The sequence below is a fragment of the Bemisia tabaci genome, chromosome 3 (genome assembly GCF_918797505.1).
Source record: "Bemisia tabaci chromosome 3, PGI_BMITA_v3".
NCBI classification, from domain to species: Eukaryota; Metazoa; Arthropoda; class Insecta; order Hemiptera; family Aleyrodidae; genus Bemisia; species Bemisia tabaci.
In genome coordinates this window covers 55,034,232-55,057,904 of record NC_092795.1, presented here as the reverse complement: position 1 = coordinate 55,057,904, position 23,673 = coordinate 55,034,232, and the positions used below count along the sequence as shown (strand labels likewise).

The 23,673-nt window shown below is 37.1% G+C and overlaps 1 protein-coding gene across 4 annotated transcripts in view; it reads left to right on the top strand.

Moving 5' to 3' along the window:
* Window positions 1-989: 989 nt before the first annotated feature.
* norpA (no receptor potential A) overlaps window positions 990-23,673 on the top strand; it is a 36,555-nt gene continuing 13,871 nt past the window's right edge. The window contains exons 1-12 of one of the 4 annotated variants that reach the window (XM_072298857.1): window positions 990-1,218; window positions 12,654-12,833; window positions 13,453-13,512; window positions 15,063-15,200; window positions 17,289-17,368; window positions 17,892-18,027; window positions 18,476-18,576; window positions 19,298-19,464; window positions 20,111-20,321; window positions 20,677-20,770; window positions 22,213-22,377; window positions 23,318-23,648. In XM_072298857.1, the coding sequence (XP_072154958.1) occupies window positions 12,663-12,833; window positions 13,453-13,512; window positions 15,063-15,200; window positions 17,289-17,368; window positions 17,892-18,027; window positions 18,476-18,576; window positions 19,298-19,464; window positions 20,111-20,321; window positions 20,677-20,770; window positions 22,213-22,377; window positions 23,318-23,648 (1,654 nt within the window). In that variant the 5' untranslated portion in view covers window positions 990-1,218; window positions 12,654-12,662. Of the gene's footprint in view, window positions 1,219-7,695; window positions 7,934-11,274; window positions 11,615-12,653; window positions 12,834-13,452; window positions 13,513-15,062; window positions 15,201-15,863; window positions 15,944-17,288; window positions 17,369-17,891; window positions 18,028-18,475; window positions 18,577-19,297; window positions 19,465-20,110; window positions 20,322-20,676; window positions 20,771-22,212; window positions 22,378-23,317; window positions 23,649-23,673 lie in introns of those variants that run through there. The other 3 variants (XM_072298856.1, XM_072298855.1, XM_072298858.1) reach the window with 3 other exon arrangements.

Sequence of the window (23,673 nt, the reverse complement as noted above, 5' to 3'; positions counted from 1 at the left end):
CCATTGCACTGTACTACTGAGGCTGTAACATACCCAATAATTGAACTACATAGTATATTTGACTGACCAGATGTATAAAATCCCAAATTTTAAGTACCAGGGTTAACAATATATAAAATATAGTAGATCATCGATTATTCGGAGCGGTTTTTTATCACCGCTGAAACGTGCAATTTATTCCAGACATGACATGGAGGAAACCAGTTTTCGGGAAAAAATTGGGGATATGTGTGGTTTTTTATGATTCGTCCTGTATCAAATGATCTTGTTTTACAAGAACAATAAAAAATTGGCTAAGTTTGTCCATTTGGGTTACAAACAGAGCCTGAAACGGCAGTTTTCAGTCTATTTTTTGGTGGTTTGGTGTGGATAATCGGCGCTAAACTGTAAAGTTATTTGTTGTTCTTCTTCTTTTTGAGGTTTATTCATGAAGCCATAACACCAGTAACGTCATTTCACCAAACCTCGGGGAGGGGAGGGGGAGGGAGCAAGTGACCTGACATGATCCCTAACATGATACCTATGCTGTCGTGCTAAGGAAGAACGCCGTATGAACATTCGAGTGTTGCCAAATTACCTCTCAGAAAATATGTATTTATAAATATTTTCCTATAAATTTTCCTGCACTTTAGATTAAATTATGAGCGAAACCCTCTGAGAAATTCGCAGAAAAATATTTACAAATACTCCCAAAAATTCGTGATTTATCGAGGGAGATTTGGCAATGACCGAAGGTTCATACGGCGTTCTTCCTTAGCACGGCAGTATGTATAGAAAGAAAATCAAGTTTTCAGCATTTGGATTGATTTTTCTCGTTTATCCAGGCCTTTTGAAACGCAGGGGCCCCCGTGCCGCCACCAAATGACGCCACTGGCTAACACAATTTCTTCTTCTTCTTTTAGGACCGACATCACACGATCCTAATCTATCTATGTCGGTGCCCTGAAAAGTAGAGAATTTGGCAACCTTGCGGAGCGAGCTCAATCATCACGTCATCGCGTCATCACGTCATCGACGCGTCAAAGACCCAGACCCATCCTGCGATGATCATGAGCCACCTAATGAAGGGGCATCCTTGCACGACAACGTCTCTCCTCGTGCCCAAGTGAGATGCTTCGCGGGAATTTTAACCGGATTCTATCAGCGCCGCCACTCGTATAAATCACCAACAATTTCAACGCGTTCACCTATGGCCCCCGCTCGATGCTCAAATTACAGGTTCTTCATGATTTATTACGATGTTTCATTTTTTTTCTCGAGGAAAATAAGAGTGGCAAGTTTAATGTCACATCATAAAAAAATTTAACCTTTCCGCCTCGTTTGCTCGTCGGCGCTTAAACTACACACCGTGCAATTTGCCTCCATTTCCTTCGTTTCTGATATCTACACGGAATGAAGTGACAGATTTGGGACTGGTAGTGTCGCTGCGAGTACCTGAGATGGACTAATTGTCACGTTTCTGTTTTAGTGAAAAGCGGAAGTGGCCAATCAGAGAGCGGTAAATACCTCCCTCTCCTTCACCTTTATTTTATATTCTCCTCCTTGAAGAATTCTGTATTGATTAAGGTCTCTGATTGGCACGAGAAAATATCTGTATGCACCTGAGAATTTTTTTCATGATCACCCTTTGTACTGATCTCTTTACAGAAGAGACCCAAACGCTTTGATGCAACTATTCGTGCTCTACGGATGTCCGTGTTGTATACACAAAAAATTGAAGGCGTTTTAGCTAGCCTTGCCCGCATAGCAATACGCGCAGTAGCATTGCACGCAGATCACAACTGTAGAAACGGAAGATTCCTTTTTAACAAAAAGACCTGACGTGATATGTAACCTTTGATTGTGACGTTGTAAATTTTCACTCAAATTATGTTTTTTTTTCTTTTTTTTTCTTTTTTTTATCAGAAAACAAATCAATAGTTTCTCTAAAAGTTTTCTGTGAATTTTCTTCACTCATTCTAAAATATTCACAAAAATTCCGAGGAGATAGTATGGTTGGTTGCCGCTTAAAACATATAGAACGTACATACACGTATGTACTTACATACTTTGGAACATTGCAATGCGTTTGCTCATTTTTCGACTTTAGCAATCGATATACGGTGTTTTGAACAATTATGGGAGCGCAATAGAATATTGAGTATAGTTCAGCATTTTCTATCATTAATTCATTTTTCTAAAGGAAAACATGAGAACAGCTCTGAGATGCGTCGTGCTTATGCAATTTGTGTTTTTCGGTCAAAGCTAGTCATAAGAATACGGAACTCAGGATTAGACGCCCCGTTAAATTTTGCAAGACTCTTTACGCACTCCACGCTTTTAAAATTGTTAGGCTAAGTTAATGCATGTCAGCGATCGAAACCTCTTATCGCTAAAATCGCTACCGCAAAGAATTTATCTGACTATGAGCTGAACGACAGACTGCATTAATGGATCAGTTGAGCTAGACGCGAGTAAAAGAAAACGAACGACGCTAATGACGGGAAGCCGACGTATTAAGTATAGATTTGCAGCGGCGCACTGTGGATCGAGTCAATCACAGAGGTCGGAAATTACATTTTTGACTAAAACTGCAAATTTTGATGCTTATTTCATCACATTTTAAACTTTGAGGGGTGCTTTCCAAAGAAAATCTTACGAGAAAACCAATGGACTCACTTTGAGAACCTCAAAATTTTATATAAATAGAGTTATAAGCTTTTAAAGTTTCCAAATTTTGTCCGACCTTTCCTATTGACTCGATCCACTGTACGGCGTGGCGTCGTTGATGATGTTGCACCGTCTCCTATAGCTGAATTTTTACGATTATCGTAAAAATCACGCGCAAGCGTGAGTTAGAACTACTCAAAGAACTACGCTTATAGGAAAAACACCGCATGAGCATTCGAATGTTGCCAAATTGTCTCTCGGAAATGTTTATTTTTGACTAACTTAATGCGTTTTTTTCTTTGAAATTTTCGGTCACTGAATGTCAAATTACAAACGAAATTCTCTGAAAAATCGGAGGAAAAATGTAGATATTTCCCCAAAATTCGTGACTTGTCGAAGGAGATTTGGCAATGCCTGAAGGCTCATAAGGCGTTTTTCCATAGCAGTACTCCGGTCTAGTCTCTCTCTTCTGAATGTAGAGTAGATGACTTCACCTCTCAGCGCTGCTGAATATCTGCGCCACCTTAACGAGGAGCAGCCATAAAACTAGTTTATGTGATATTTTTAATGAAGTTAGGTGTTAACGGGAAAACAGTAAAACATCTTCAAGCCCGGTGTAAATTTTATCAAAGAGGATGTAAAATTATCTGGTTTGACAAGCATCGTTCGCTATACTCAGATGTCTCGTCTTTCCGTCTTTTTTCTGTCAAATTCAAGTCCGTGAAAATTCGACGCAAAAATGATCGCCTTTTCGAGACGAGTCTCCAGATTGAGTCTGAGCTTAGGCAAGTCTTAATCCGAAAAATTCCGATAGTCAAAGAGGCGAACCACGTATCTCGGTTTGCGATGGTGTAAAGTTCTAAACATACTTTATTTTTTCTTTGGAAAATTATTCATTTCTTTCATTTCATTCATTTTCTTGAAAAGTTCCTCGATTTTTCTTCTCTGTCAGCAGAATATTCTACATAAATTTCAAAGCTTAACTGCTGGCTCGCGTCTCTTGGAAGAAATATAGTAGGAGAGGAAATTTTTAAGCATCGCCATTGAGATATAAGATACTGCAACCGGCATGCGTGGTTGTCAATTGCACTTTGGCCATCGTTGCGCTTGTTCAATATTGTCCTCACGTATAAGCGAAGCCGTAGAGAGATAAAAAAAAATATGTCAATACAAGGTAAAATGAGTAATGGCTTGAAAAAAGGTTTAAAGAGTTCATTGGTTGCATACCTCACAGTCTCAAAAAATATTGAGTGCTTTATCAATGCTTACCGCAAATAACAAGTATGTTAACGTTAGGTATGGAACTAACATGAAGAACTAATTACTAAGGTACAGAATAATCAGATGGCGTAGCTCCCCCCTCTCCTGCGCCATATTCTTTCATTAAAACGCCGTTACCTGATATGCTTCAGGGAGGTAATTTAATTAGAGCCAACACTGAACATGTTGCCTATCTGCCGTGATTGAATGCGCAACATGAGTACCGTTTTTGTTGCGATTAAGTGCCGTGGTGGTGATTCATAGACGACGAACTTGCAAACTTTTTACATCATATTGTTTGGACTCTCCCTACTCACCCCCCCCCCTCTCTCCAGAAAAGAAGAAAAGACAAATAAAATAAAATCGAATTTAAAAAATAATAAAATGATGGATATGAAGGAAATAAGAAAGTTATGCCCTAATTTACGGAAGTAAGAATAATATGCCACATCGCACTCGAATCAACTTACCAATGTAAGTTCGTTAGTTTCCTAGGGCTTCAGTTTCACGATCCGCGAATGTGACCGATGAGAAGAAGTCTTTGACTCGTGTATTAACTGTGACCAAAATTCATCTTCTGAAAGGACGTTACTTATCTTGACGAGAAAAGGGAAGCTTGCCTCCTTTTTTGAAAAAGCAATTTAAGAGCTTTTTTCTCAATTTTTTCTCACCACTCTAAAGAAATTGTCGTATTACTTGGAAACTTTTCAGCATTTCTCACTACAAAGTTCGAAGATATATCTCCCAATTATACGCACAAAACAGCAAAGTTTTGGACAGCAATTGCACGGTCGTATTCTTGTATAAAATTAAATTATTTTAGTTAATTTTGCTGCATTGGAACGGAGTAACCAGTGGCCGCTGGTAAAAATTGGCAATAAGAGCTGCGTTTCAAAATACCATAGGAATTCTTATAGCCGGCTAAAGAAGGCTACAGAAAATCATATAGCTGGCTGTAGAATGCGGAGAAAATCATACGGCCGGGTTATACGAAGCGATAAAAAATTATGCAGCCGGGCTATAGTTCCTATCGCCGTTACACTTTATCGCCTGGCTGTTGCTTTTTCGCCATCGATTATAAAAGGCTATAAGAAATTGTGTAGAAATTCGTGTGCTTTGGAAATCATTAAGTTTGATACGGAACCACCTTAATATTTACAAAACACACGTTATACTTTCCTTTAATACATATTTTTTTCATCAATTAAAACGAGAATAATCCATACAGGATGTGCAAACATTTCAAAATCATGAGCTGAATAACGCTTACTCCGCCAGATTAAATATTAGTGCCCAACACAAAGCGGAGCGGCGACGCACTGGCGCCTACAAACCTAACAGGGATACTTCACGCATTGCGCAACGCGTGAAGTATCCCCGTTAGGGTTGTAGGCGCCAATGCGCGTTTAGCGCTGGCTGCCCGCCTGCCGCACCGCAGCGTGCCACGGCGCTTGAAGCAACTATTTCACACCAGAGGTATTGCACAGTATCATACGAAACTGAAGGCGCTCTAATATATTAGGAATGGCAGGCATCCATAAAAAGTACGGAGCTTTCCTCGCGAAATAAATCAATATACTACGGCCCAAAAAGAGAGCAGTGGTCCAAAAACTCACTGAATCCTAGCATCCGTAATTAGTGTCATTTAGCATACACTTTATCGCCTGATTGTGAGTTGCTTAGTTCGGCTATAAAAGGTTATAGGAAATTGTCTAGCCGGCTAAAGAAGCTATTGGGAATCTTACAGCCGGCCGTAGGTCTATGGTATTTTGGAACACAGATTCTACTGCCAATTTTACCAGGGGCGTATCGTGCTTTTTTGCGGTATATCGATTAATCTGTCATTAAAACCTATGGAAAAGGATCTATAAACAGGGTGTCCGCGCGTAACGAACATCTTAATTATCGATTCTTTACCATAGCTTCAAATGGGGAAATATCGATAATCGATCGTTCCTGGCTCTACGATGGCTGTACGTTCTCACATTCATTCCGCATGGCGCAATGCGATTTTGATGCAAACACCTTGATGCAACTATTCGTGCTCTACGGGTGTCCATGTTGCATACACAAACAATTGAATGCGGTTTGGCGCACCTTGCCCGCGAAGAAGTACGCGGCATGTGTACGGCATTGTGGCAGCGTGCTCTTTCCAGTTGATGTTTGAACACATGTTTTCGTTCTTCAAAAGTTAACTGCCATACTTTTTCTTTGGTTTGCGGGAACTTATTTTACGACAAACAGGTTAATTTACAGTCATTTTAAGTAGGTATGCTGATTACATGTCTGAGTATCCTAAAAAATAATACGAGTATATGAAGGAAAATTCTTGTATCGTAGTTTGTCTCTCGTTGCTTACTAACGATTACACTTTCTGAGGCCTAAAAAAAATATGCCTGTGAGGTTGCATTCCCTATCTCGTTGTTATAGAAGGAAATGAAAAGAAAAGCATTTCAATGAATTTTTCTTTTGTCATTGTCAAGATTTGAAAACATAGCTTTTTCCCTTGGCCACCAATGTAGGTACCGAGTCACGATGAGATGGCTGGTTTTCAAAGGAGGTGGCAATTTAATAATTTTGCATTGTTAAACATTTTGAAGTAAAATTCTGTACCGAAGTCTATATTTAGCGCCCAAAATCCCCGAGTGATATATATATGCGGACTACGAGGGAAATGCGCTCACCTCTAGTTTCACTTCGTATTCATATCACTCGAGATTTTTGGGCACTATACACGGTGAGGGTGACACAAAAATCTTAGGACACCTTTGTAACTTTCGAACGGATTGAAATAGAGACTTGACATTTTGACACTTGACACAGAGCTCCTAAACCAAATTAAACTACTTTTTTGACCCCACTGGAAAAAAACCACGTTGAATCTAGAGTCCAGACTCTTGACAACATCGACAAGAAAAAATGATCTTGCTTCAATCAGATTTAAGCTTAAATCAAGGACCAAGCCTCTTAATTTGAGCGAATTTCCTTCTGATTTAAGCTTAAATCTGATTGAATCAAGAGTCCCTTTTTTGTCAATGTTTTCAAGAGTCTGGACTCTAGATCCAATGTTTTTTTTTTTTTTTTTTTTTTTTTGTTTTTTTTTCCAGTGCCCCCCAAATTTTTAGAGCCCCTCCTTGGATCCAGGAGCACCGTCAAAATTTCAAGTCTCTATCTCAATTCGCTCAAAAGTTACAGGGGTGTCCTAAGACTTTTGTGTCACCTTGCATAGACCCCGGCACCGAATTTTACTCCTCGATTTTTAACAGTGTGTCCTCGGCGCCGTCTTAAATATTAGCTTGTCGGATCTGGAGAAAATCTTATGGATAGACATGGGCGCTCGGAAGGAGTGCGGAGGAGAGCGCGGGGCGGGGGGGGGGGGGGGCACAAGGCCGCTGTGGCTTTTGTAGTGCGCGGATTATTACACAACCGTCGGGGACGAGGTAGGGCACCCGGGACCGGTAGGAAAGTCGAGTTATAGGGCTTCTATTATTAGTTTAATTGATTCCAGCCGACATGTGTCAACGTGATAGTACTGAGCAAAGGCTCGCGGATTGGAAGGGACCCGGGCAGGGACTGACCGAGTCACAGTCGAGTAATGTCGTGTCGCAGGAAAAAAACCCATCAAGTGGTCCCCGAGATGAGCCTTGGGACTCGTAAGAGCTAATGCTAATCGTGGCTCATCCCGAAACTCACTTACTGCTGATACGGCGGAGCAGTCGAGTGAGATCGATATACCTCGTCCACGTGAGACGTCGCCGTCGCGTTGGCCGTATGTTGCCCCTGCAAAGGGCGAACGCAGCCCGCAGTGTCTACGTGCACCCTCCGGGTTCCTGTGCCATGTGTTGAGCGGACTCGACTCACGGGCGCAACATGTAGTCGGGACGACGCCACGGAGTGACGGACGCGCAGTCAAGTGTAAATGCCAGCCGGGATCTCGGTCAAAGGCTCGGCCTTTTTTCGCCTTCGAGTCCCTTCACCTGTCCCGCGTAGTGCCTTCAATTTTTTCCCGCCAAGTGGCCCCTAGGTCTGTAAACTTGTGTTTTTTGTGATTTGTTTCATTACTATCCAACGTGGAGCAATGAGAAAATGCATAGTTGTTTTTACTATGGATATAGCCGCCGAAAAACCGGAAGTCCCCTTATGGTATCCCTTTCCTCCGCCTTTTTTCAAGTTTCCGGCATGAAATACGCGGTCAACATTTTTCAATCGCACCGAACGGTAGAAGCCGATTATGTGAGAATGTGTATTTTCAAGTGAATTACGAGCCAATATTCGCCTTCAAATCGACTGATATGCAATTTTGTTCCGCTTCGAAGTTTTCGGTTGAATGATATACGTTCATTAATGCGACGTGATAGTAACTATTTGGATTATCAGAGTAATAATTCATAAAAATCCTTGAAAGAACCGTGATCATGATTTCACACCAAAAATGTGTAATTTCAATGATTTTTATGGAAATAGTCATTGATGTTTCGTGTAACCGAGATACTTTTAAGCTGCCAGCATTGAGTTACTGCTCGTATACTTACTTTTTCAGTTTGAATCTTAATCCCCTTTTCCCTTACCACATCGAAATGATTATAAATTAGGTACCCTCTTGCATCCCCTTGCCTCTTATTCATCTCCAAACAGTACCAAAGTATCCCCCGAAAATTTTTCTTAAAAATCTGGCTTTTGCCGTATTTTAAAATGAAGATAGCCAACAGTTTTTAGCCATCAAAATTCCATACAGGAGTTAATCTTAAATGGATTTAGTTTTTATACGAATATCCAGACCATAGGTTAATTAAGTAGGTAAACCATTAATACTAATAATAAGTGCGAAGTTGTGTAGGACAGGAATGTATTGTTCTTTTTCGAAGTTTTTGAGGTACAGAATCCTTTAAATCAAATGCCTGTTGCCATCCCAATGGATGACACCGTTTTCAACTTAAGCATTTTTACAGGGGAAGCGGGGGAAAAATTCAGTAAATTTCACGGTTTAAACCCGACAGTTGATGTAAGTAAAGCTGCAATTGTAACATCGCAACTTTTTATTTACAACAAAACCATAAATCTTCCTATACGGAATGAATTGAATTTAAATAAATTGAACCTAAATAATCATGTTACTCTGTATTCATACCCATTCTCAGTAGGCAAACACTTAGGTACATTTCACATTCCGATAGAGATTTCTCCTCTTAATATGAGCATAAAGTGTCTCATACCTCTGAAATTTTAAAACATTTATAAAATTTCTTTTAAAAAAAATAAAAATTTTGGCAAGCCGTTGTACGTGACAAACCTACATATTCTAAAAGTAATTTTATTTTTTGCATTTTCCAAATATGTTTTATACTTTGGGGGAAAGCATTTGAAAATACATACGTACCCTGGTAAAAATTGGCAGTAGAATCTGTGTTCCAAAATACCATAGACCTACAGCCGACTGTAAGATTTCCAATAGCTTCTATAGTCGGCAACACATTTTCTTATAGCCTTTTACAGCCGATGGCGATTAAGCAACAGCCTGACGATAAAGTGTATGCTAAACGTTACTAATTATGGATGGTAGGACTTATTGTTAGTGAGTTTTTGGACTAGGTACCGCTCTCTTTTTGGGCCGTAGTATCTTGATTTATTTTGCGAGGAAAGCTCCGTACTTTTGAAGGATGCCTGCCATTCCTAATATGTTGGAGCGCCTTCAATTTCGTACTATACTGTGCAATACCTCTGGTGTGAAATAGTTGCTTCAAGCGCCGTGGTATGCTGTGGTGCGGCGCGGCGGGCGGGCAGCCAGCGTAAAGCGCGCATTTGGCGCCTACAAACCTAACAGGGATACTTCACGCATTGCGCAATGCGTGAAGTATCCCTGTTAGGTTTGTAGGCGCCAGTGCGCCGCCGCTCCGCTTTGTGTTAGGCTCTAATATTTAATCTCGTGGAGTCAGCGTTGTTCAACTCATGACTTTTATTCTCATTTTAATTGATGAAAACAAATATGTAGTAAAGGAAAATATAATGTGCGTTATGTAAATATTATGGTGATTCCGTAAAAACTTAAGGATTTACAAAGCACACGAATTTCTACACAATTTCTTAAAGCCTTTTATAGCCGAAGGCGAAAAAGCAACAGCCAGGCGATAAAGTGTAAAGCCCGGCGACAGGAACTATAGCCCGTCTGCTTAATTTTTTTATCGCTTCGTGTACCTAGCCCGGCCGTATGATTTTTTCCACTTTCTACAGCCAGCTGTATGATTTTCTATCGCCTTCTTCAGTCGGCTTTAAGTACTCCTATGGTATTTTGAAACGCAGCTCCTATCGTCAATTTTTACCAGGGTATTTTGATCCGCTCCAGATACTTTACAACCTTCACAAAAATCGTGGGGCGGCTCACTTACTAGGCAGAAGCTTCCGTGTGAATTACATGAAAAAAAGAATTGCCTATTTATTCTCTCGCAGAAACCTTGAAAGTGGTTTGTGGTTTTTACGCATGAGCAGCAATATGTACCTGTGTTCACAATCTGATCACACAAGCGTTAAACCGGCTGAATTTTTCATTGAGTACATTTTTGGGCGCCCACACACGATTGAGAAAAAAAAATTAAAGATGGTCTCATCCCGCCTACCGTGACTCTTCCTTCTGTGCATCGATGAATACAGGCGAAAAATTTGTAACTTTAATTCAACGTGTGACAGTGTCCGACATATAGGTATATTTTTCATTTTATTTTTTTTTTTTTAAGAAAATTAAACAAAATAACTTTTTGAAACATTTTTCTATTGGGTAAATGAGAAATATTTACAGAAATTACAACAAAAACCGTAGCTTACTTTAATTTCTTTTAAAAAATAAATTACGAGTGGAAGCTTGCACCGTCGCAACAGAGATACGCATTTTAAGACTTACATCAATCCACCAAATGTTGCCCTATCAACATGCACTCAGGCACCGCACTTTTTTTTTTTTTTTTTTTTTTTTTTTTTTTTTTTTTTTAAAGTAAAGGAATCCTTCCTTACAAAGTAATATTTTCAACAAATTCACTTCCGTCAATATAATCTAGGTCCCAGAAGTCGCAGGTAAATATAAATGTGTATACATTTGGGTTAGTGTAAAATTACATGCCACATGGTTATTACATGGTAATAATCATGCTAATATGGTGTTCAATCAGGAATTATCAAATATAGGACTAAGTTTTCAATTTCTCCCATGCCAATAAGGATAAGTGGCCATCGAAATCGATGTGCCACGAACATGCTCAATATTCGCCTTCAAGTGAGAAAAGTAGGCAATACGCACAGCTGTATTCTCATACAGCTTCTGAACTCCTCGCATCAGGTGATTCCGGTGATTCTTGTGCATGTGTGAGTGTGTGTGTGCAACGAGTTGTGTTGACACATTCCACGATATTGAGATCCTATTATCACCATCTCGAGTTCGTGAATGTTACTGGTTGCCGTCAGTGTATTGCACCAATTTTCCGACTTTTTGATATAACTAGACTTTAAAAACTTCCTCCCAGATTGTGCTTTAGTTTTAATCATCTAGAATTCGAATATTTCTGCGCGACTTTTTCGCAACTCGCATCAGTGTTGATGTTTTGTAAACGTCTTATCTGGGTCAACAAATTATTTGTTTTGTGCCTTCAAGCACACGCGTCTTTCTAGCCCGTTTTGTTAATTACATCTCAGTGGTTTCGACTATGTACTCATGAATTCGGTATGATTTTATTTTATTTTACCCCATGAAGTACCTCTTACAGACAAACTTACAAGGCAGTTTTCCTCTTATAATTCATAATATCACTCTGAGAAAACTGATTCAACCTAGGTATTCTGTCAGTCAGTTAACATGGGTGATAAAATTTTATTTGCACAGGTGTTTTAGCCAATGCTCTACCTTGGCTTTATTGTGTGCGGTTGCGATCTGCTGTTCAAATTTGTCGCAATCCACATCCTGCAGAATTGATCCCACGCCCGATCTTTGAAGATGTGTACATCCCTAATTGCTCCGTATTGTAGGGATGTCTTTTTACTTGCTTTGATAATTTTCTTTGGCATCCACAATAAGCATAAGCATTTTGTCCCTATCAAATTTTTGTCTTTGAAAAAATGAATTAAATCTGAATATCCTAGTCGCGGAATTGTTTGCCTGTGAGTTAACCTCAAATTTTACATTAATTTCTGAACACCCTGAAATTAATCAGTCGAGTCTCAGTGTTGCCTTTGTAATTAAAGGTAATGCTCCTAGAATTAATACGCAGAGTAATAAGGATAACTTTAATCTATCTGATCTTCAGTGTTAATTGTCGTAAAAATCCTGCCGAGGTTCTGAAAGCTGCTTGTTGATGGCAATCATTAACTCCAAACTATAGCTGAGAAGGCAGGCTCTTTCTTGACTAAACCGCCTTTGCTTTTGATAAGAGTTCAACTGTTAACTCAAGATACCATGTGATTTTCTTTGAAGGGTTTTCCATTTAGAACAAAGTTTACCATTAAATCTTCCAAAATTGCCTATATAAGCTGGACAATTAAGCGATTTCAGTGCAGTGAGATCAGAAACAAAGCTCTAGTTCTTTTTTCTAACTGGTAAATGATCACATGTTGAGCTTGCCAGAATTGATTTCATTCTCTGAATACATGTTGGGTAATTTCTTAGGAAATCCTCATTTTAAAATTGTCAAATCACTGTAATATTGATACTGCCAAGAGGAAGTTTTAATTCTTGAAATTAAAGCATAGTTTTTCATTTGTTGCAGACCTAGAGGATGACGAAGAAGTTCGAGTTTGATTGGCACATTCCAGTGCCGGAGCCACTTCTAACAGGGTGCGTCTTCGACCGCTGGACTGAAGAGAAGGATTCATCAGATTTTGAACCGAATTGCATGTTCAAAGTCGATGAATATGGATTTTTCATTTTCTGGAAAAGTGAGCCTAAAGTAAGTATGCCATTTTATGACTGTATAATACTTAACTGTCCCTGATTTTTTTTTTTTTTTTTTTTTTTTTTTTACAATTCGTTTCTTTTAATGTACCTACAAAAGTGAGCATGTCTCTTGAGATGTCTCACACATCTTGACTTTATTTTACTATCCTATTGGGCAAGGCTTACAAGGTACAAATTGAAACATTTTGTCACACATTTGTTTCTTCTCGAGCTTTCTTGTGGAACGTGAGTCTCATGACAGAAAGTTAAAAGATCAACCCCTCGAGAAAATCGAGAACAATGATGAAATGCTAAACGAGGTGGGTTGATCACAAAGGGTCTCTAATCCTGCTTTGAAGGTGCCCACCAGACTGAACTTAATGTCAGTCTGCGCACAAGCATTAAATAGCCTAAATCTCAATCAAGAAATTGAGGTTTTAACTTTAACAACTTAAATTGATTCCACTCTTTTTGTATATGCTTTGAGGTCATTTCAGGGATTAAATTGAACGGATCAGTTTCTTCAGAAAATTTTGGAAGCAGATGGCCCAAAAATATTTTTGTAATATGAAGATTGCATTTTTTCCTCCTATCTTTAATATTTAGTCTCTAGTTTTCATTTTTTATTGCAGGATGGAGATGTAATTGAATTATGCCAAGTTAGTGATATAAGGGCTGGAGGTCTGCCGAAGGTGAGTTTTCCTATCATTTCTTATTTGCTACAAGAAACTCTTGGTGAGGATCTTATTAAAAAAGCCAACCACTTAAGCAAAATGATCCCATTGCTATCTCCTCAAGAGAAATCTCTTGAGACCTGCAGCTAAGAGGTTTTAATACCCATGCACTGTCCTACACAGTGTCAATGAAGAATAGGCTATCAGAGAAAATTGGCTTTAACTTTGGATTAATTAAAAAATATTTTGTATATCAATGGCTAATAAACAATACTGCCTGTTTGCAAACTGACAATTTTGTAGAATGAAGAGAAAACTTTGCTATATTTGCAATTTTTAGGTTGGATCTGCATTTTTTTCATACATTCCAGCGTTATTAAAGTGATTTCCTACTGGATTGGAAAAAACTAAAATCATCAGCTTATGTATTTCATTCTGCAGAATGCGGCAAAGTCGCCAAAGCTTTCAGTTGGGTGGTATTGTTTCTTAGCCTTGAATATGTCGCAGGCAATCAGTCAAATCAGACATTTTGTCAAATGCCCATGCATATAGTCAAATTTTGTTCGTCCACAAAGTTTTGTATTTTTATGACTATGAGCTCACCAGTTTTCAATAGGTTGGAAGGAATTAATCATCAAATCTATGAAGTCTCTCTCCTCTTCAAATGCTCCTCATATATTTAAACGCAAATATTTTAAAAATTCTCTGTTTAATAGCACAATACAAATTTCAAGATAAATGTTTGTTTAAGAACTGAAAATCATATAACATACCTTACTATGATGCTTACGTTAATAGATAATTTTCTCTTGCATGAGAAATTGGCTATTGTGTCTAAAACCAGGAAAATAATCAGAATCTCAATCTAATCATTTGTTTTTGACTATTTGCCAAGGCATGAGACAAAATGCCCTGATTTGACTATTTGCCTGCGACATATAGACCAGTCCGATATCAATGACCTAGGTGCAAAACCACGTACGTCCATCAGCGATGTGGATGTGGTAGACCTCCCGTCATACGTTATTTTTTCTTTGGAAAACAAGTTAAAGTGATTTCTTGGAAACTTCCTTGATTTTTCTTTTCTTTTGATAGAATATTCTGTATAACTTCCAACTTATAAAGTTGTGTGTTTTTTTTTTAAGAAATTGAAATAGGAACAGAAATTTCAAAACATCACGATGAAGATATGTGGTTTTGCAATTTGGCCATCGATATTTATCCTCATTTTTCACCCATTCATTTTTCAATTTTTGTCCTAATTTTGGCATCATATTGTTCCTCTGAATGTGTAGTGCAAGAATTAAAAATAAAACAACATGTAGTAAAAACCTAGCTTGCACTTTGCCTGGTCCCAGGTAGAATTTTTTGGAAATTCTGGCTTTTGTATTTTGCAAGGTATTAAGCATAATGTAGTGTGATTAGTCACGTCATGTTTCTCGCCTCTGAAGAGTACTTTTCCTAATTGATTTAGCTAATGTTTTCAACTTTTCCATCTCTCGTCCCCCTTAATATTGCGACAGGGTTTTTTCTCTTAGTTGGGAAACTAATTTGCATTTTTTTTCCAGGACCAACGGCTTTTGAATCAACTCACAACAAAGCATGGTGATAAATTAGAGGAAAAAAGTCTAACCATCTGCAGTGGAACAGATTATGTCAATATCAATTGTCAGCATGTCATTTGTCCGGATGCTGCCACTGCCAAGGTACGGTGTAATTTTAATCATACTTACTCCCTGCTCTAGTAGATGAAGTATGTATCAGTTCATTGAGTAGAAAAGTGATCCGAAAAATGATTAGGTGCTTACTGTAATCAATGAGGATGTCAGTCTGACTCACAAGTGATGTCAGAGAAAAATTCCAAAAGCCTAATTCCATAAATCACAATCCAGGCGTATATTATATAGCTACAGACGGCAAGAAACGTAGTAGATTTGAGAACTTAATGACCAAAAAAAAGTTGAAATACAAGTTAACAAGTTAAATGATTAGTTCTAAATTTGGTGAACATTTTTATTTACATTCAAAGTGCAAGTAGAAAGAAGCTAAATTTTTGTTCTCTAAATATTTCAACGTATCAGTTACTTCCACGTGCCATTAAAAATTTTGTGAAGTTGTATTGTTGAAGAATTTTTTGGCCAAAATCAGACTTCCAGACTCTGAAAAAATCTGACAATCATCGTCCCATAAATTTTAAAGAATTTCCCATCTTCTAAGCAATAATGCAATCTGAGGAACTTATTTTTTTCACTTTAAAATTTTTCTGCGCAAACATGTATTTATGAAATTTTCGTCAAGCTGCAGTTATTTACTTAATTTTATTGAACAGTTTTCTGCTTTAATCAACATAATCCTTAAATTTGTAACAGGATTGGTTAGACGGATTGAGAAAAATTACACATAATGTGAAAGCTAATAATGTCTGCCCTTATACATGCTTGAAAAAGCAGTAAGTTGCAATGTTAAATGAAAGCATGAAATGTGTTGTCTGTTTGTGCCAGCCTTTTGTTTATAGTTGGCTCTGATGTTTGTTAGATTCTCAGTTTTCAGTGAATTTTTCTGCCCCCAAAATTGTTTCTATGAATTTTTCTTCTAATTAGAGTCAAACGAGAAATTATTTTGTTGAGTGACTTTCATTCTTTTTTCCTCCAGGGTAACTTTTTTATTTTAAAGTGCATACCTAATGTGTCTTATGTACTGAATGATCTCTTTTCCTTTACCTGTTTTTCAATTTTTACAATTGCGAAACAAACCAGTTTGTAGTAAAAGGTTCATCAATGTAGACGTCAATTTCCCAAGTTGTAGCATGAAGCCTGCATGGTTTTCTTGAATGTTAGCCTTTGACAGGAGAGAGCTAGTTATATTGTTTTGAATTTCGGTTTTCCTCCAAAGAATTTTAAAGATCCCAGAGAGGGAGAGTCTTAATCTTCCTAAGTCTTCTTAAGTTCAATTTTGGATTTGCGCCCCTATTATGTGCGGATAGATGAAAAACCACACTTGTATACAGCACCATAGAGATAAGCAGTTCAAATTTTTTACTCATCGAATACATTGTTGTACAGAATAGATTCTTGGATGTTTCTTTGGTGATAGTCTTTTTCCCCCTGATTATCATCTTATACTCGACCTTCATACGTTTGTGTAAATTAGCTCTTGCAGCTCAACATTTCAGCATTCAAAGAGAAGTCTTTAGGTGAAAGAAAATCTAAGCTTAGTGGCAGTTGGTTGTGATGAAACTCTATTGAGTTCTCAGGTTCAGTCATTCAAATTTCTATTTCTGTTAGCAACAAGTCAATTGGAATTGATTGTCTAAAATCACCACTGATCACTTCCATCAAAGTTGTTGACTTCTATTAAATTTTTGGAAATAAACATAAAATAGGATACATATGTGTGAAATGATGCATAGATGACTCTTGCAAGTAAACCTTTAAAAGCCTACAGTAACTAACTCTCAGTTGGTTACATTCACTGTGTGCAGTAGACTCATTTTAACGCTAGAAAGATGGAAGTCCTCTATCTATGCATCATGTATTATTCCTAAGATTTTAACCCTTACTTTACATTTCTCAGTTTTTATTTTTATTTTTACTTTCATCATTCAATTTTTCATCCAGTTTCTGTGCTCAATTCCCTTTTAGTGTAATCATGGTTGATCTTAATGTTTCTCAAAGTCAAACTCTGTGGAATGGGTAGTTTTGATTTCTACGAATTACAAATAATGTATCTTTTCTGTTATTTTCCATGATGTTGTCTTGTGGCATGTTATTGCATGAACATTTGTACCTGTTCAGACGTGGCAGGAAGGTCTACGAAAGATAACACATAATAACAAAATGAATAATGTGTGCCCTCGAACTAATCTCATGAAGCAGTGAGTCATTATTTTTCTTTTTTCTTTTTCATTTTATTTAGGTTCTATTTTCCTCATCTTCTGCTTGTTTCGTCGACTTTGAAATTTTTCTATGTTCTGTAAATATGATCTTCTTTGCTCAAAGGATAATGTTCAGAGTTTAATGTCCTTTCATCTGTTGATTTCGTTTCTGCATATTAACTTTTTTTTCATTCTGGGCCTCTCAGAAGCTCATTCAGACCCTAGCTGGATTTAAAAGATAGTTGTATAAGTGCACTAGTTTCAACCAGTCAGACACTTATTTCTCTGTAACATTATTTGACATTTAACACCACCAGAAACTAATTAATTACATAATCATTGTGATGTTTGTCCACATGTAAGAATGTATTCCTCTTGATATATTTTCAAAACTTCAAATGTATTAAATTGAGATCAAATTAAAAAAAGGCATGCCTAACTTTTTATCGGGATTTCCATTCATTTCATCTTAGTATGAGTGCTTTTGAATTATTTCTAATCTTGCCTTGTCACTCCCTCTTAGTTGGATGCGGCTGTGTATGTTGGTGGAGCCCAAAGGAAATGTACCCGTGAAAGTTATTTCAAAAACATTTGCCTCCGGTAAAACTGAAAAATTAGTCTATCAGTGTTTATCTGATCTAGGATTACCAAGTGGCAAGGTAATAATATTTTCATAAGAATTTTTCACTCAATCATAAAAGGTGGTGTACGTTTGTTGCATTTGTTCTTACTTGAAACTTTTTTAAAGGAATCTTTTGATCATGATATTATTAATTTTTTTTTTCTTTTGTTACTCTTTGAATTATTTAAATCATTTCCTGCAATGGATCTACCCATCTCAACTCTCTATGATCAGTCATAATACTCTCCATTCTTTTTAGACAACTATGGATTTTTCAATAAACTCTGAAATCAATCTTCTTTTAAATTTTAAAGTTTCAAATTACAAAAATCTTAAATCCAAAGCTCGTTCATTTTTCACAAAGATTTTTTCATGACACTTGTAAACCTTCTCCGAAATCATTAGTCAGCCAATTTAAGATATTGCCTCAAACTTACGAATATGTTCCAGTAAGTTTTAAAATGTTTTCTTCTTTTTCCTTCTAGAATGATTCCATAGTACCAGCTGATTTTACATTTGACAAATTTTATGAATTGTATCACAAGATCTGTCCAAGAAATGACATAGAGGAACTCTTTCAATCCATGTAAGTCTAAATTAAGTTTACTCTGTATATAAGTTTACCTTTTTCCAACATTAGGTCACCAAAAAAAAGTGTAACTATCAGTTTTACATCTCAATTTTCAGATGAAAAATCAAAATGTACGGATACAGGCTGAAACATATCAACGGGAAAGCTCCCAAACTATGTATCTAGTTTACAGTATTTTAAGACCTATGCTCCTATTTTATGTTTTCAAAGGAGAACAACTCAACATCATTCCTTAAAGTTTCATAGAATTTTCTTCACAGAGGAAAGAAAAATCACGATAGTTTACGAGGATTGCCCCGTTGAGTAGTTTTCTATCGAAAAAATTCAGTATGTCAGGGAAATCTGCAGTGTACCAAACCAAGGTACGTGGTTTGAGAGTTTCACAGTTGATATGAAACATACTGGCTACCAATTTTCTATCTAAGATGTTTTCCTCAGAACCGTATTAACATGTTGCTCAGGTTTGGTTTTCCTCAGAATTAGAAAGTTTAATATTGAATGACTCATCATCTTATTATTATAGCTGACTTTTCAAATTTTTCAGTTAATTCCTATGTCTTAACTCTGAATGCTTTGCTTTCAATATTGATATCATCTCTCAATGAATGAAGTACGATTTTTTTTTTACTAGAATCTCACTCAGTCTACATTAATGCCATTTTCCCGAAAATTCATTGTCCTTGCAAAATTATAATGAAGTATGATTTTTTTCCAGCACTCAAGGAAAAGCTGAATTTATAAACCTAGAACAATTTATTAATTTCCTCAATGAAAAACAACGAGATCCAAGATTGAACGAAATCTTATATCCTCTTTACGATGAAAAAAGAGCTACTGAAATTATCAATACTTATGAACAGGCTGAAGAATGCAAAACTGAAAGTAAGGATCATTTTCATTTTTATCTCCATGTATATATTTTTAATGTATATTTCTTGATAAAGCAGACATATTTCTCCAGAACTGCTTTTAAATTGTATTTGATCCGTATGGCTCTGTATCGATATATTCTCATTTGACTGCTGTGTTCAAATTATTGCATTTTCAAGAGAAAAATAATTATTATTATGTAGGTGTCTATGCTCGACAAAATCAATACAAGGTGGAAGAAACCATAGTTTGCACTATGGCAGCGGAGGGCTTATACACTGTGTTTTCCGATGATCTATATTTCAGTTGATATCAGATGTAGAAACTTAGTGTTTGAGAAGATCTTATTATTTTTTGCTTGACCCACCAGAACGCAACTTTGTGACTTATGTAACTGATCCATATTATAAGCGATGGAAAAATTGAAAGCATTGATGCACTTAATAAAAAATACAGTATACTTTATACATCACAACAATTTCTTTAGTAATTTTTCTTCAACAAGTGTAATAAAAATGTCTGCTTACCTGTCTGCTAAAAGCATGGGATACAAAAGTTAGAATGCTGCAGTTGCGAAAATAACATGTTTTTCTTGTTACACATGATTTCGTTCCTTTTATCTAGTTTTCTGAGCTATATCATTTCCTCTTTTTTTCAGAGAAACTCTCGAAAGACGGTTTGATCCGTTATTTGATGTCTGATGAAAATGCACCTGTATTTCTTGATCGACTTGATTTTTATATGGATATGGACCAACCTTTAGCTCATTACTACATCAATTCCTCCCACAACACTTATTTGTCCGGACGACAGTTTGGTGGAAAATCCAGTGTTGAAATGTACAGACAAGTTCTGCTTGCTGGCTGCAGGTAATTATCTGTTTTCCACTTATGCAAAAAAATTATTTTTCTCAAAGACTTTTTAAATTTACTTTTCACAATGTTAATGTACGTCAAGTTTTCAACTATGATTAACTTATGAGGCCAGCCATTCAAAGCATAACCTATGTTTTGATGTTTGCTTTTTCTCCCTTAAGTCTTCAATTTTCTGCCTTTGCAAACCAAAAATTAATGATCAAAAGACTCACATTATATCCAGAACTTTGAATTTTTAACTCATATTTCTGAAATAGGAATTTTTTTTTTTTTTTTTATATAATCCTATACTCTGTTGTTTTGTAATATTTTAAATTCTTCAGTCTTTAAAATGATTTTCCTTTTTTAGGTGCGTTGAACTCGACTGTTGGGATGGGAAAGGGGAAGACGAAGAACCCATCATTACTCATGGGAAGGCCATGTGTACCGATATCTTATTCAAGGTATGTTCAGGAATTTAATTTTCATGAATATCGTCAGTAGTCTAAAGATGTGAGAATCATTATTCATTTACAGTGTTACACTTAAACCTCATCAAGTCAGAATTCATGTGGACCAAGGACCCATTCTGACTCAGCAGGATTTCCGAATTAAACAAACTTCATGCTATTCTATTTTGCGATTTTGAATTTTTCACTCGAAACGCAGCTGAATTACTCTTGGCCGTAACAACTTGTATTCTGCTCATGACTGCGGATAGCACCAAAAAATAAAAAGCGCTGAGCATTAAGAAATGACACTGAGAGTAGTACATTAGAATCTTGAGTATTTTACAATCGGTTATACAGCACCTCTATGATGGGGCACAATTCATTGCTGAAACCGTTGCCTACGAGAATGGAGAGGCCGTAACTAGTCAGTTGTGTGACGTCAAGCTAGTAGATATTTACCGAAAACAACAAGCATCTTCGGGTCATCGGTGCATCGATGAGTGAGGCAGTCGCTGCGTGGACCAATCAGAGTGGCCCTCGATCGGCCGAAGTTGCGCGAGCGGCCCGTTTGAATCTGAGTGGAGTAACGATTTTCGGCATTACGCTTTCATTTCCTCGATTTTTAGACAATGTCACAAGTCGGTTAGTTAGTTTTCTAAAGTGAAATTTCATCCTCTTTCGGAAAGGTTCTCATGAAATTTTGCGTCAGATCAACCCTGAAAAAGATATCGGCAAGAAATCATCACGCGGCAAGCGTTCTCCCATAAGAACGCGTGTTAAACCGCGGCCGAGTTTCATCTACTAGTGTGACGTCACAGAATCATAGTTACGGCCTCTCCATTCTCGTAGGCAACGCTGAAACATGGCATTACATGTCACAAGATGATTCATATATAATCAACAACCTATCTAGTGTATCAACACTCAAAAATCATCTCCTGAAAAATTCATACCCCCTTCCTCATTAGGATACCGGTGTTTCGAATTAGATGCTACTTGTTATATTACCAATGATGGTGTCCTAAGAGCAGGCTCTAATATAAGGATCTTAGCTCATGCTAAATGAAAAATTTCTTTTAAATGATGAATTTTTCTCAAACTGAAGTGGAGATGGGTAAACTTTCTTAATTACTGGCTTTCGACGGTGAAACTACCAGACCACGTATCTCGTTTGCGGTGTTTAAAAATCTCCACTCACATTTTAATTTTTTTGAAGGAGATCAAATCAATATCATTCCTTACAATTTTCACAGATTTTTCTCCGCACAAAGAGGAAAAATCGCGGAAGTTTTCACAAATTGACGTTGAGTAGTTTTCTATTTAAAAAATAAAGTATGACAGGAAGTCTGCGACGTCGCAAACCGAGATACGTAGTTTGGTAGTTTCACCGTCGTTATGCAAGTTCATTTTATTTCATTCAATTTCTCATCACAACATTTTTTTTTTATTTCCAGGATGTGATTTATGCTTTGCGAGACACAGCTTTTGTTACCAGTGATTATCCAGTCATTCTATCCTTTGAAAATCATTGCTGCAAAAGTCAGCAGTACAAACTAGCAAAATACTGTGATGAAATTTTAGGAGATCTTCTCATGAAGGAATGTTTACCTGATTATCCGGTAAGAACCTCTTTTCCTTTATTTTTCAAGACTTGGGTGATTAGTAAATACATTTATTTGAGGGTGCCTCAACAAAACAAATTCCTCAAATAAAAAAGAAAAAAAAAGTAAAAAATGTTCAACTACAGGGCAGGGTGCGTGATAATGTGGAAGGAGGGACTATGTGCTGGGGTCAAATGTCGAAAATCATAGGAGACAACAAGAAAAAGGTTTTTACTTTTGAAATCTAAGGAATACTTCTTGGTGAGCCGAAAGAAAAATTTTGTGGGCGTGTGAAAACATGGACTGGAGGGATTCTAACCTCCTGAAAAATGGATACAGAGCAAGGGTAATAAGTCATAAAAATGCGGAAATAGCAAGGAGGAAAAAAGTAATTGTGAAACAGAAGAGATGTGTAGGGAAGTATGCAACAACTAGTTTCGCTGAACCCTATGGTGCTAAATACTGGAAAATCTTACTATCTCGCAGTTATCTCTTTTTATGGTGTTTTCTCCTTCTTATTCATGAAATATTTAATATTTTTCCTATCAATTTTCTAAAATTTTCACAAAAAATAGCAGTAGCATCTGTGCTCTTTTTTCGTATTGGTTTCCTTTCCCAGCATTTTGAGATATTTTAATGAATGTTGATTTGGTTAACTGTCGAAACTTTTTGTGAAGATATTGAAATTGTGGGAGCGGTTCTACCGCAGATTTTGGCTATTCTGGAAACTTGAATTTTTTTTTAAAGTTTCGACTTTGGCGCAGTTTTTTCTTGACTTGGACCAATCCTGGTAAATCATCCTTTCATTCAACAATTCCAATTTACTTAAATTGAGTTTAATTCTTATTTTCTAAAATCAATCATTGAAGTCGTTTGATGTTCAGCAATGGGTCACAAAAAAGGTTTATTCTATTATTTCTCCTCTATTCATGATTATGGTTTTTTTGTATTATTCTAGTGTGAACCTGGTGTACCATTACCCCCACCAAGTTTGCTGAAACGAAAGATTATGATTAAGAATAAGCGCTTGAAGCGAGAGGTGGAGACGCGAGAGTTGGAATTGTTCAGACAGGGACAATTCGTCATCGAGGATGAGGAAAAAGAAGACGCAACAGCGGCAGCTCCACCACCGGAGGAGAAGAAGGCAGAGGAAGCGGAGGCTGCAGCAGAAGATGCCCCTCCTGTGCCCGTTCAACACACAGGCTCAACCACCAACGTCCATCCGTGGCTATCATCCATGGTCAACTATGCTCAACCTATAAAATTTCAAGGATTTGATGTTGCTGAACGTAAGTATTTTTTATTTATTTGGAA